The following is a 13853-nucleotide window of genomic DNA, read 5'->3' as shown; positions in this document are numbered from 1 at the left end:
CCGCCTCTGGATGAGCGTTTTCCTGTATGCTTATGGCCGTATACAGCTCATTGAGTGTGGTCTTAGTGCCAGCATCGGTTTGTGGTGGTAAATAGACAGCTACGAAGAATATAGATGAAACCTCTCTTGGTAGATAGTGTGGTCTAAAGCTTATCATGAGATACTCTACCTCAGCAAAACCTTGAGACTTCCTTAGATATCGTGCACCAGCTGTTGTTTACAAATATACATAGACCGCCACCCCTTGTCTTACCAGAGGCTGCTGTTCTATCCTGCCAATACAGTGTATAACCCGCCAGCTGTATGTTATTCATGTCGTCGTTCAGCCACGACTCGGTGAAACATTACAGTTTTTAATGTCCCGTTGGTAGGATATACGTGCTTGTAGTTTGTCCACTTTATTAGCAAGCGATTGTACGTTGGCCAATAGTACTGATGGCAAAGGCAGATTAACCACTCGTCGCCGGCTCCTTACCAGGCACCCCGATCTCCTTCCGCGATATCTCTGTCTCTTTCTACTGCGAATGACGGGGATGAGGGCCCTGTCGGGTGTCTGGAGAAAATCCCTCTTGTCTGACTCATTAAAGAAAAATTATTAGTCCAGTTCAAGGTATTCTGATGTCCAGAAGCTCTTTCGGTCATAAGAGACGGTAGCAGCAACATTATGTACAAAATAAGTTACAAACAATGCGAAAACAAAAACAAAATAGCACAGTTGGTTAAGAGCCCATAAAACGGCAGCCATCCCCTCCGGCGCCATTGTAATCCACTGTACAGCCTTACCAATGGATTGTGGATCAATGACATGGGGTACCATCAGTGATACCCACAGAACACAACTGCGAAGAGATTACACAAATATTAGCATTGTAGCTCTGATTGCAGGACTCTGAAACCACTGTGAAATGACCAACATTTATTGTACCAGTCAACCTACTATGTGTATTGAACACTATTCCAGAGGAAAAACAATACAACGTGGATGTTTTGGAGTCTGAGAACTCTGAGGAGGAGCACTGAGTAGACTGATACCCCATTTCACTGACAATACCATTTACATTACATTTTAGTCATTTAGCAGACGCTCTTATCCAGAGCGACTTACAGTTAGTGAATACATATTTTTATTTTTGTATTTTTCCCCCGTGGGAATCGAACCCACAACCCTGGCGTTGCAAACGCCATGCTCTATCAACTGAGCTACATCCCTGCCGGCCATTCCCTCCCCTACCCTGGACGACGCTGGGCCAATTGTGCGCCGCCCATGAGTCTCCCGGTCGCGGCCGGCTGCGACAGAGCCTGGATTCGAACCAGGATCTCTAGTGGCACAGTTAGCACTGCGATGCAGTGCCTTAGACCACTGCGCCACTCAGGCGCCCATTTCATTGACCCCCAATCCTTATGTAAGACTGTACAGTGCAAAATGAATGTCAATACTCACAGTAGGGTGACTGGAGAGGTGACTTCCCACAGTCAAAGTCCCGCAATAAGAGCTAAGACACTAATATTTGTGCAAACTCTTCACAGTTGTGTTCTGTGGATGTCACTGAGTAGACTGATAACCAATTATATTGCTCCACATACCAACACTCCAACCTTGTTTAGCATTATCTAGTCTAAATATGGCATGATTCCACTATCTGTATCCATTCGCTTCACTTTCAAAGAGGGACTTTTACTTTGAAGGCGAACCGCAAATGCCACTATTGTGGGTAATCAATCAATCAATTTTATTTTATACAGCCCTTCTTACATCAGCTAATATCTCGAAGTGCTGTACAGAAACCCAGCCTAAAACCCCAAACAGCTAGTAATGCAGGTGTAGAAGCACGGTGGCTAGGAAAAACTCCCTAGAAAGGCGAAAACCTAGGAAGAAACCTAGAGAGGAACCAGGCTATGAGGGGTGGCCAGTCCTCTTCTGGCTGTGCCGGGTGAAGATTATAATAGAACCATGCCAAGATGTTCAAAAATGTTCATAAGTGACAAGCATGGTCAAATAATAATCAGGAATAAATCTCAGTTGGCTTTTCATAGCCGATCATTAAGAGTTGAAAACAGCAGGTCTGGGACAGGTAGGGGTTCCATAACCGCAGGCAGAACAGTTGAAACTGGAATAGCAGCAAGGCCAGGCGGACTGGGGACAGCAAGGAGTCACCACGGCCGGTAGTCCCGACGTATGGTCCTAGAGCTCAGGTACTACTTAGCTTCGGCTGTTGAAGATGTTGACGAACCATGTCCAGATAAAGCGTCCGGAGTGAAAAAGTTGAATAAGGGAAAAAAGTTGCGATGGAAAAAAGGAAAATAAAGTAAAGTAAAGTTGGCAGCTAAAACGCACAGGAAAATGACTCTTCTGTCTCGGGATAAAACGTCCGGGGTGAAAAAGTTTAACGAAAAATGATGAGTGAGGACAAAACTAAAAAGTTGGTAAATTTGTTGAACACAGAGATTGATTAAACGTTTATTAAAAGTAAAACGTGAATAGTTTGGCAGGTAGCCAAGTAGCAACAAACAGCACAGCAGCACGGAGACAATGCGGAAGCGAGACGGAAGTCACGTAATGTCCATACGTGGCTAGCTTCACATAGGTGGGGCCGACCATCATTAATCAAATACGAACTGTCTTATAAATTGTTCATGTTGTTTATGAAGGTTCCCTAGCAGGTCGACATTCACGCCCATACCACACATTCTGTCCCGTTCAGCTCTATAAAAGCTTGGGGAGTCTGAGACTAATATATTATCTCTCCCTGCCCAAAGAGCCACTGGCCACAAACGAGTGGGGAATTCTCCGGGGCTGCATTTCTTTGATAAATGTCTGTATTTTGGGACAGAGTCAATTAAATAGATGCAGGCCTGTTTTTGGAGAGGGAGCCTCGGGCTAGCCCGGTGGTTCTGGACTCCAGACTCACAGACTGCGTGTGTGTGTGTGTATGATTCAGTTCCAATACTATGACAGCTGAGCTCAGCATCAACAAACCCGAATGTAACATAGCAGGCGTAAAAGTCCTGACGAGAAAAAATAAACTGCCGGGGGAGGTTCTCTTCTGCACTGTTGAACCAATCCAGTAAATGTGGAGGAGGAGTTAAGATGGAGTGTCGCCTTGTTAACATCCATTAGCAGAAGTCGCGTAAAAGGCTCTCTTTCCATTTCACCTAAAAACTGGATGCATCCGCTTGGTACCGACCCCGCAGAGGGTTTACAAACCTAAACACGCATCCAAAACATAACCAGGATGTGCACTGGCAGGGACAATGCTGGTCTGCTTCACCAATCATGTCCATTCATACAGACCAGAGATAGGACAATAAATCTCAGGGTCTGTGTGGACATATGGAAGATACGTAGAAGTATGAATGTATTGCACTTCCAAGAACCAAACCAATAAACTCAGAACACCCACTCTATGTTACAGATATAACTAGAACTGCGCAATGACCTCAGGATGAGAGAACACATGACCCTCCCCGTGATCCGGTAGTTTCTGTCAGATGGTCCTGGTGACTCAGAACATTTTGATTCATAGACTGGGTGTTCGAGAAAAAATATACGACTTCATCACAGTTCTGAATTGAACGCTTTGTTTCCTGGAAGTGGTGCCTTATGGTTGTGCAGGATATTGATCCTACGCAGCTCTAACATATTCTTATGGTTTACAGTAAACAACAGAACAAATTGAAGTACATTACCAATGAAGGAACATTGTGAAAACTTAAAACAAGAAGTGCAGAACACAGAATTTCTGAAAGTTACTGGAAGGTTCAAAGGCACTGACACAGTAGGTGAACATAAACTAAATGGTCTTCACAGTTTAGTTAACGACTTAGTTAATATAACCACTTGGATTGCCCAGGATAAACAGGCTAGGATGGCTCACTCTTTGTTAGTGACTCACTCTTTGTCGGTGGGGTCAGGATGGCATGGTTGCCAGAGCCACGTGATGACGGGCATGGGCACTCCAAAGGCGGTGCAGGTTAGCTGGTGCTGCTTGCCGAACATGTAGGGCTGCAGGTCCACCGAGGCCACCTCCTCTTCTGAGATCATAGGCCTCACTGTGGGAGAGACACACACACACACATACAGACAAAGAGATCAGACACTGTTGCATCAACTGTTACACCTGGCTATTGGCGGTAATAATGTCTTTATAATGAGAGAGAGGTTTGTCATCGTGATGAATAACCATGGAAAAGGTCCCATGGACACCAGTTGTCTTCTAACCTCTGAGAGTCGGCTGTGAAGTGCTTGAAAAGGGTTGAGTGATTGCATAGCCCTGATACCCTGGGGTTGTCCATCACATCAGGGTGTCAGTGTCTCAGAGCCTGGCCCGGTCTCTACCCAGCTGCCTTTGGGCCAGATGTGGCCCTATGCCCTGTCCCAGGTCAGTGGATCAGCAGTGTGGGAGAGCACAGCAGTAATCAACACCAGACTGACAGACTTTCTGACTGGATGCCACCTCAAGAGGAATGCTCTGCTCACATCAGTTAATCATTCTCCACCAGTCAGTCAGTGTGTGTGTGTGTGTGTGTGTGTGTGTGTGTGTGTGTGTGTGTGTGTGTGTGTGTGTGCGTGTGCAAAGTCGTGACATGGTTTCTCTCAGCAATGTCCTCAGTTCAAGCCCCGGCTGCTGAATCCATTTGAGATCTGGAACACTGGAGCTGGACTTCAAACGCTTGATGAACGATGACTAAAATAGTTCCATAACTGTTCCCAGGAATGTCCTTGATTTCTCCTTCCATTGTTTGTGTCTGTGAGAGTGTGTATTTTTTTTGTCATTCCAATAATAATGATGCGTGGAGCAAATGGGAAAGTGAGGGACCATAAATACAATTTATATGGGCGAGAAGGGGGCTGACCTTTACAATTTGGCACAGCAGGGGGATTCTTGGATAATGTGCAGGGAACGGAATGGAATGGAATACTTTGCGATGCATTCTTTTGGCCCCCATCGACAACTTGGGAGTAGTATCTGAGTGGCACATGTGTTGCTCAACAGAGTTCTTAACGGCAAGCAGATTGCACTCCCCGACTCTCCATCCAACACACTATCAAAGCCCCATAACATAACCGACCACGTTTATAACCGCTAGTGTTAATGACCATCATTATTTACATGGCAATCATTACATTAGATTTGTTTCAAATGCGTTGCTAAATCATATAGAGTACACATAAAGCCCTATATCATGTACAGAACACTGTTGTTTCCATGAGCGGTGCTGTAGGCTACATTCACATGATGTGAATAAAGGGTTAGGTCTAGAGGGGGATAGAGTGGAGAGACAGGGTCGTTTACACAACCCGCGAAGCCCCTTCAAAAAGAGCCTGGCTAATCAACACCAGCTGGCCCGGCAACGTCAATCCACCGCTGGAAACAACAAACCCCACAAGCCCCCAGATTCCTGTCATACTGGAGGGGCTGCTGCCTGCAGCCCTGCACCAACCAGGGGGTACAACCCAAAGTACTGAGGCTGTTCGAAATGCGGAGGCCCAAAGTCCAGGGCATTGCTTCATTTCCTCAGGATCGCCAGTCATTTGGAGGGATAAAGGACAGGATATAGGACGGGATATCATGGGGATATGAGCTTTACCTCGGACTACCAGAGTGTAGCTGAGATTCCTGTAGAGGCCTCTCTCCTTGTTGCCCAGGGCGATGGTGAAGACCCCGGCATCCTTCTGCTTCACGTCCTTGACGAGGAGGTTGTAGCCTGAAGACTCGTAACAGGTGGAGTTCTCGTTGATGGGGACGCCATCCTTATACCTGGGAACGGGATACATCCACATTTACTTTAGATGTTCAGCAAATCGTAACATACTGATATGAAAGTTGTGATGATAATAAATCAGCAACTCTACGTCCCAAATCAAACACTTGTAAGCTCCAGTTTAGTGCATTATATTCAGCAAGGGTTGACAATACATGCAGTGACTAGTCCCAACAGCTGAACTCAGTCTTACCATGTCATAGTGTTGGGTGGTGGCAGTGCATTGACCTTGGGTTCAAACATCAGCTTGCTTCTACCTTCTGTGTAGACCACTCTCCTGGCCCGTTCATTCTTATAGGACACATTCAGGTATGGATGTTCTGAAATCACACAGAAGAAGACCAATGGCGAGAGCATGAAAACGACTGTTGAAAAACAACACTATAAATGTATTATAAATGAGATTATAAACTGGGTGGTTTGAGCACTGAATGCTGATTGACTGACAGCCGTGGTATATCAGACCGTAAACCACGGGTATGACACATTTTTTATTTTGAACGCTCTAATTACATTGATAACCAGTTTATAATAGCAATACGGCACCTCTGGGGTTTGTGATATATGGCCAATATACCACGGCTAAGGGCTGTATCCAGGCACTCCGCGTTGCGTTGTGCATATGAACAGCCCTTAGCCATGGTATATTGGCCATATACCACACCCTCTCTGGCCTTAATGCTTGATCACACAATGGTTGCCCAAGATTAAGCTTACGATGGAGTTATGTCTGCCTCTGCCTTAGCTCAGTGAGACCTTGCCTTCACGCAGTACCAGTTCCTAACACACTGACCCACCATAGATGGTGACCTTCGCTGAGGCATGATTCTTGTTCCCCATCTCAGAGTTCCCTATCTCAGCCGTGCACCTGTACGTGCCCCTGTCGTCCATGGTGATGTTGGACAAGGTGATGGCTTTGTACATCCTGGTGACCGAAGCCGGATTCTCTCTGGTCTTGTTGACGGTGGGGTTCCGATTGACCTGGGGACGCAAAGGCACTCATCAACAACCCCGAAACAGCGGATTCATCGACCAGTAATCTTAAATGATGTTCAGTGACTTAGAACTTACCATCCTCTTTGGGTATTCCCAAGTCAAGTTGATCCTTCCATTGAAGGTGGTCTCTGCGGAGCAGTTGAGGACCAGGCTATCTCCCACTAACAGCTTGATACGTTCTGGGTTGATCTTCACGTTCCTCAGGTAGATAGCTATGCAATCAGCGTTAGAAGGGAAGACTCAGTGAATCAACTTGTCTCTCTTAGAGCTCAATAAGAAAAGGAGAAGTGACTCACTTTTCCTCAGAGGGATGTAGTGGGACTGGACCCGTTGGCCGTTGACGCTGGTGACACAGGTCAGGAGACTATAGTATTCGTGAGGGCCATATGGGATCTTGAAGCCCATTTTGGGGTCCCATTCCTTCCCTTGTTCAATCTTCTCTGATAAGGGTGGCTGCTGAAAGAAGAGACAGGTAGAAAGGTGTTTATGAAGGGGCTTATATGTTTAGTGGAGCTTCTAGTTCTGCAGTCTTTAAAAGCACTACGATGTGGGCAACTGGGTTTGGTATGAAACTCCACGCTCCAATGAGCTCAGCTGGCGATGCCTGCCCGTTAGAACTGACGTCTAATTCCCTTTTACAGTTTTATGGAGTGTAACCATCGCAATTATCCACGCAGCGATGCGCAGAGCACTGTTGACTTTGAACAAAGGAAGAAATGGATGGATGTGGCCAAGGCCTACTCCTGCGGTTGTTTGTTCTCCAGCCAAGTGTTATGCTGCTAGGAGAGAGAGGGAAAGGAAGGAAGCAGGGAGGAAGGAGAAATGCCATATATCTTCCAGTAGCAAGGTCACACAACCCACTATCTTTGCCCTCTGAATAAGACGTGTTTGTCCATGTCCAAGGCATTGTAACACACAGCTATATATCAACCCTGTGAATACAAACACAGCCATCTATTGTTGAGGATGGCGGCTCTGAGCTGTGGCATCATGTAGCAAAAGCGCCACTCTTTTGCTACATGATGCAAAAGAGTGGCTCTTTTGTTGCACATGATTTATAGGAAGTGCCGCCTCGTGTTAAAGGCTACTGCAATAAGACAAGGAGCTTGGTCACATAGAGAGAGATTTCCTCCTGATATAATTGTATTAAAAACCACTTAACTATCCCCAGGAGCATCATCGGCCTATTGTTTCCTCTGATTGGATATGGATTGTTTTTTAGATCCGCATTTCCTGGACAAGATGTTTAAAACAGGAGGTCTTCTATATTTAGAGAGAGATTCTATTCTAAGGAAAAACAGTCTTGGAGGACCTTCCTGTTCTTAACAGGAAGCAGACAGGATGACTCCCTCTGCTGCCCCTGAGCCTCCCTTCTCCGTGGCCACTGTCTCCCGGCCGTTTCCGCATGCTTGAGTGGCTTACCGTTTGATGGGTGTGAGAACTCCTAAGACATCCATGGTGCACAGGGCCTGTTTACCATGTCTCTTTGTGATCTTCACTTTAGTGACGTCTTTCAGACAATGTCAAGGTACACTCTGGTAAAGTAATCAATCTCATGCCCATACTATCTCAAAGCGTGTACAACTGGTCAACATTGATAAGTCTCATAATAAATGCTAACATTTGCTCTCTTTTGAAAGACAATGTGAATGATATGCCCATTTCAAATGACGTTTTAAGATACATAAATAAATTATCATGAAAAGTCTTACTGCTTCAAGAGTGACGATCTGGTCAGGAGAAGTTGTTCTACAGGGAATCACTAGGGTGGCCTCATGTCTGTAGGTAAACAGGGTGTATGGATTGCGGAAATGGTTCTCCACAAACGGATGTTTTTTATCTGTAGAACAAATCAGAAAATAACAATTATTATTTAAGGTCATACCTTTTTAATCTCTTTTAATTTAACAACATTATTGTTGTGGTCCTCAGCCTAAAGTGAAGCAGGGGAGAATATTTTCATAGTCAGGGTACTGTCAGGCCATCCATCTCACACAGAGATCAAATAGAATCTTCCAGACCAGTGAGATCTGCTCCTTCTCCAAACCCCCTCCTGCTCCTCCTGCTAGATGCAGCTCTGGATAAAGAAACAGCGTGGAGATGGAGCTATCATAGCTATCACAGCTCCAGTCTTTCTCACCAGGGTATGCATCCAATGACTCTCTGACTGGCTGTTCCTTCGCAGACCTGCTGTGGGAACTCCGTGGTTACACAAATACTTGAGTGATTTGTGCCAGGCTGAGCTGTTTAGGCATGATAAAGGGACAAGTACTTGAAAAACAAACAGGGAAAATGATCTAATAAACAGTTGAAGGGCTTTGAAAGAGTCCTGGTTAGACTAAACATTTAGCTACCAGGCTGTCAGATCGCCAGGGGAGGCAGAGAGAACAGCCAGGGAGTCAGGCTAGGACCTCAGTAGGAACACACTCAATCTAAGGAGTCCAGTGCTTTTCTGCGGCACAATTTTGCCACAAAGGCCAGACATGAAGAAAAAGTAGTGCACGCACATCACAGGAGCTGGACAGAAATATGTCCTGGAGAGAAATATGTCCTGGAGAGAAATATGTCCTGGAGAGAAATGTGTCCTGGACAGAAATATGTCCTGGAGAGAAATGTGTCCTGGACAGAAATATGTCCTGGAGAGAAATATGTCCTGGACAGAAATATGTCCTGGAGAGAAATATGTCCTGGAGAGAAATGTGTCCTGGACAGAAATATGTCCTGGAGAGAAATATGTCCTGGAGAAAAATGTATCCTGGACAGAAATATGTCCTGGAGAGAAATATGTCCTGGAGAAAAATATGTCCTGGAGAGAAATATGTCCTGGAGAGAAATGTGTCTTGGACAGAAATATGTCCTGGATAGAAATATGTCCTGGAGAGAAATGTGTCCTGGACAGAAATATGTCCTGGAGAGAAATATGTCCTGGAGAGAAATATGTCCTGGAGAGAAATATGTCCTGGAGAGAAATGTGTCCTGGACAGAAATATGTCCTGGAGAGAAATATGTCCTGGAGAGAAATGTGTCCTGGACAGAAATATGTCCTGGAGAGAAATATGTCCTGGAGAGAAATATGTCCTGGAGAGAAATGTGTCCTGGACAGAAATATGTCCTGGAGAGAAATGTGTCCTGGACAGAAATATGTCCTGGAGAGAAATATGTCCTGGAGAGAAATATGTCCTGGAGAGAAATGTGTCCTGGACAGAAATATGTCCTGGAGAAAAATATGTCCTGGAGAGAAATGTGTCTTGGACAGAAATATGTCCTGGATAGAAATATGTCCTGGAGAGATAGAAAGGACCTCACTGTTTGTTTCTTCCAGAAAAGGTTATTGATCAGGCTTGGCATTCTTATCTCTCTCTTCCCAGATATTCCATGAGACGTATCCCCACCACAGTCCCTCAGACTAAGACTAAGATTTTTAAAGGGACACTGATGTCAATCTCAACTATGACAATGTTTTAAGGTATTTAGTGTTGTCCTGCATTGCTCTCACTGAGTAGAGCCAATTATTCACGTTATTAAGGGAGGACTAGGCCTGTAACATGGGAGAGACCATAGCTGGTATCGTGAGAGGCTCCAGGAGAGACTGACTGGAAAAACAGAAGCCGGAGGGAGCAGGAAATAATAGTCAATGACCAGGGCTTCCGATGCAATCACACTCTCCTTCCCTGTTCCAGAAGGAGTCGGGCAGCGGAGGAAAGCCTTGCTCTCTCTGTTAGAAGCACAACTCCTTCTGCCTGGCTTGGACTAAACTCCCCCCCTCTCTACATATACTCATATATTGGCGTTAAAGTTAACAGAATCCAACAATTGATTTAATCACAAAGCGAGATCCTTTTCATTTCCATTTTCACACGCTGGATTTCAATGGACTTCATGGGATGCCATTATAGAACTCAACAATGATGATCTACTCTGTCAGCGTACACATGTAAAGCAATTTGGGCTGCAAATACGGTATTGTATGTATGAAAGATGCTATACCATCATTGTTACAATGTCTGAACAGTATAAAGCGGGTCTCACCTTTGACGTATACGTAGGTAGAGCTGATGTCGGCGGAGGGCTGGGCGTACCTGCAGCTGTAGAACCCCGTGTCGTTGGGGCTCAGGTTTCTCACCAGTAGCTTACTGCAGTGGCCGTTCACCTGGGGCTCACACTCCTCCACACGCACCCCCTCCGAGGTGACGTCCCGCCAGGGCAGCCTCCAGTGCAGCTGGGCCGCACCTCTGATAAAGACAGCAGAAGTTAGCCCTAAGAACTGATACAGGAGGAGATATTATTTCCTATCCCTAATGGTTAAGATTTAGATTGAAGATAGGGACATCTGATTGTAGCTCTGTGGTTAAGGGCAACCTCTAAGTCAAGCGACAAAGTTAAGAGGGTCCGTCTGAGAGGGTCAGCCAGACCACCTGCATCATCAATATCGTATTACCCTCCTGCAACCCCTAGAGCTCTGGGTCGTCACCTTCAGGTCAGCATGTCATCACCAGGTCAAACAACTTCATTCTCTCACCTGATTTATAGGGCACAGGCACCAGCTCCCAAGATTCTATCTCAGTATTATTTGGAAATAGAATTGACATTGAAATCAGTCTTAAATACTGGCTTTGACCTGACTTGACGTTGATAGTGGATATTCTCAGAAGAAGAAAGAGGTGAATAGTTTGCAGTAATTATTCTGTGGGATTTATTTTTCCAGTGTCACACCATTTTGTTCCGGTTGCCAGCCCCTCCCCTCAGGACCTCTCAAATTATGTTTATTTGGAAGTGTTTGAAGGCTGTTCCAATAATCTGGAGTCATCTTGATAACTGGGACTTTCACATGGGAACATGGCTGGGATCTGTGGGATGATGTGTTCAAATAACACATGATTTCCAAACAGTGTCAGTTTTTAAGGTCCCATTAAAAGCGATCCCGGTGGAACTTGAAACATGTCTCACTGCATACCACTGCCTCTGCCTACATTGCCTGGGGTCAAGCAACTTCAAACTCTCATCCAGAGGCCAGAAACCATAGACAGTTATCGTCCAGGGCCTCTTTAGCACATGACCTTGTAGGGAAGCGTTGCATTAGGGCCACAGGGGTTAGCATTCCTGGCATGCCTAGAAAATGATGCAAGGCTCTCTAAACGCTTAACAAATGTGTGCACTTCAGACAAACAGGGGTCCCACCGGCCCCCCGGAGGAAATTGGAACAGATTGATAAATGGGGACCACACTGGTTCCTGGCTGGGAGAGTCACTGCCTATCTGCCTCTGTGGTCTGATGCTCCTGCAGTCCTTTCCTTTTCATATACTCTCTCTTCTCTTTATCCTGGCCTAGCTGTCTAACGGGGACAGATCAGAGCCTGGGCCTTTATTACTTCAGTGATAGTCCAGAGAACAGCCATCAACTGGAGCAGGACCAGGGCTCACCTCCTGACTGACCCTGATCTAATGAATAACAGGGGAGGGGGTTGGAATGAACCTGTTGCATTTTTGATGAAAGCCTTGCCAGGGAGTTCAGATTCTTTCCTCTACCTCTATCATCAAAATGAATGCCACATTTTAACAGGCATTCCCCCCTTTTTTCTGTCTATATGACCTGACCAAGAAAAACTTGTGTGGTCAGGAACAACTCTTGACCCTTGTGATGGGCACTATAGATTAAGTTTTAAAAAATTCTGTTGGGGAACTTGACATTGAAATCTGTTGGTTCTGTGTGTGTGTGTATGTGTGTATCATACCTGCAGGTGAGGTTGAGTGACTTGCCAGTGTGGAGAAGGTGTGTGTCCCCAGAGGGCAGCAGCAGAGGGGCTGGCAGGATGACCTGACCTGTACAACACAGAAACACACACAAACACACACACACACACACACACACATTCAGACATTGGCTAACACTCGGAGTCATTGGATATAAGAACACACTCTGAACATTTCAAAGTGGCGCTTCATAGTACTCATACAACAAACTACACCATGCCTCCATTTACAGTCAACCAGTTCCTCTCTCTCTATGGAGCCTACAATCTGACTAACCAGTGGTGATAAATGAATTGGGAGTTTTCTCCTGAGTACAACCCATGTGTATTCACTTAGTGCTGGTCTACTCTGCTGTGAAGGGGTGGGAGGGCTTTACGGTGCAGTCCGTGCAGAGTAGGGTGCAGGAGGATACTGGTCTGGTCTGGTCTGATAGTGATGAGTTATGTGAGTGTGTTTGAGAGGAGTGGGTGTGAGGCAGATGAGAAGGGGAGGGGGGACATGGGGAGCAGCTGTGCCCCTCAGCCAGAGAGGTCACTCCAGTCAGAACCGGGGAGAACCGGGCAGACCCAGATGAGCCCTGCAACATGGCCACAAGTACTTCCTCCAGCTCAATCAGTCAGTCTAGTTTGGTGGGGACTCTCTCTCTTCCTCTTTTTCTCCATTATATAACAATGCTGACACACACTTACAGTTTATGGGCAGATTGACTTTTTGATTGACCTCTGACCTTGCTGCATACTCTGTATTCTATTATTACATTTATAGGAAAGAGGGACAAAAGGGGAAGTTGAAACGGTGGATTAAAAATCTCAGTTGTTGGTGGGCCAGCTGAAGCTTGTCACGATCGTCGGATACAGAGGACCAAGGCGCAGCGTGGAAGGTGAACATATTTATTAAATAATGATTACACGAACAAAAACAACAAATCGATACGTGACGTCCAAAGGTGCAAAAACACAAACCTACACAGGAACAAGATCCCACAAACACTGTGGGAAAACTGGCTGCTTAAGTATGGTTCCCAATCAGAGACAACAAGCAACAGCTGATACACGTTGCCTCTGATTGAGAACCACACTGGCCAACATAGAACTACAAAACTAGAACGAAAAACAAATGAAAACTCACACCCTGGCTCAACATACTAGAGTCCCCAGAGCCAGGGCGTGACAGTACCCCCCCCCCCCCAAAGGCGCGGACTCCGGCCGCGCCAACCAAACACCACAGGGGAGGGACCGGGTGGGCACTCCGCCTTGGCGGCGGATCCGGCTCCGGGCATGATTCCCACTCCCTCTCCAACCCCCCAAAGTACCCCTGGTCCGGTCTGACCCTGCTGGCCGGAGC

The 13853-nt window shown here is 46.0% G+C and overlaps 1 protein-coding gene across 1 annotated transcript in view; it reads right to left on the bottom strand.

The window, feature by feature from the left end:
- LOC311105218 (vascular endothelial growth factor receptor kdr-like) overlaps positions 1-13853 on the bottom strand; it is an 83642-nt gene that overhangs the window by 50473 nt on the left and 19316 nt on the right. Inside the window, exons 2-10 of the mRNA XM_084147287.1 lie at positions 12491-12578; positions 10789-10991; positions 8472-8599; positions 7056-7215; positions 6835-6971; positions 6561-6744; positions 5957-6083; positions 5590-5759; positions 3894-4050 (exon numbers count right to left, since the gene is read on the bottom strand). Of these exons, the coding sequence (XP_084003413.1) occupies positions 3894-4050; positions 5590-5759; positions 5957-6083; positions 6561-6744; positions 6835-6971; positions 7056-7215; positions 8472-8599; positions 10789-10991; positions 12491-12578 (1354 nt within the window). The remainder of the gene's footprint in view (positions 1-3893; positions 4051-5589; positions 5760-5956; positions 6084-6560; positions 6745-6834; positions 6972-7055; positions 7216-8471; positions 8600-10788; positions 10992-12490; positions 12579-13853) is intronic.

The sequence above is a fragment of the Coregonus lavaretus genome, assembly GCF_964263955.1.
Source record: "Coregonus lavaretus genome assembly, chromosome: 29".
Classification (NCBI taxonomy): Eukaryota; Metazoa; Chordata; class Actinopteri; order Salmoniformes; family Salmonidae; genus Coregonus; species Coregonus lavaretus.
The sequence above is the reverse complement of the archived record's forward strand: the minus strand, read 5'-3'. Positions and strand labels throughout refer to the sequence as shown.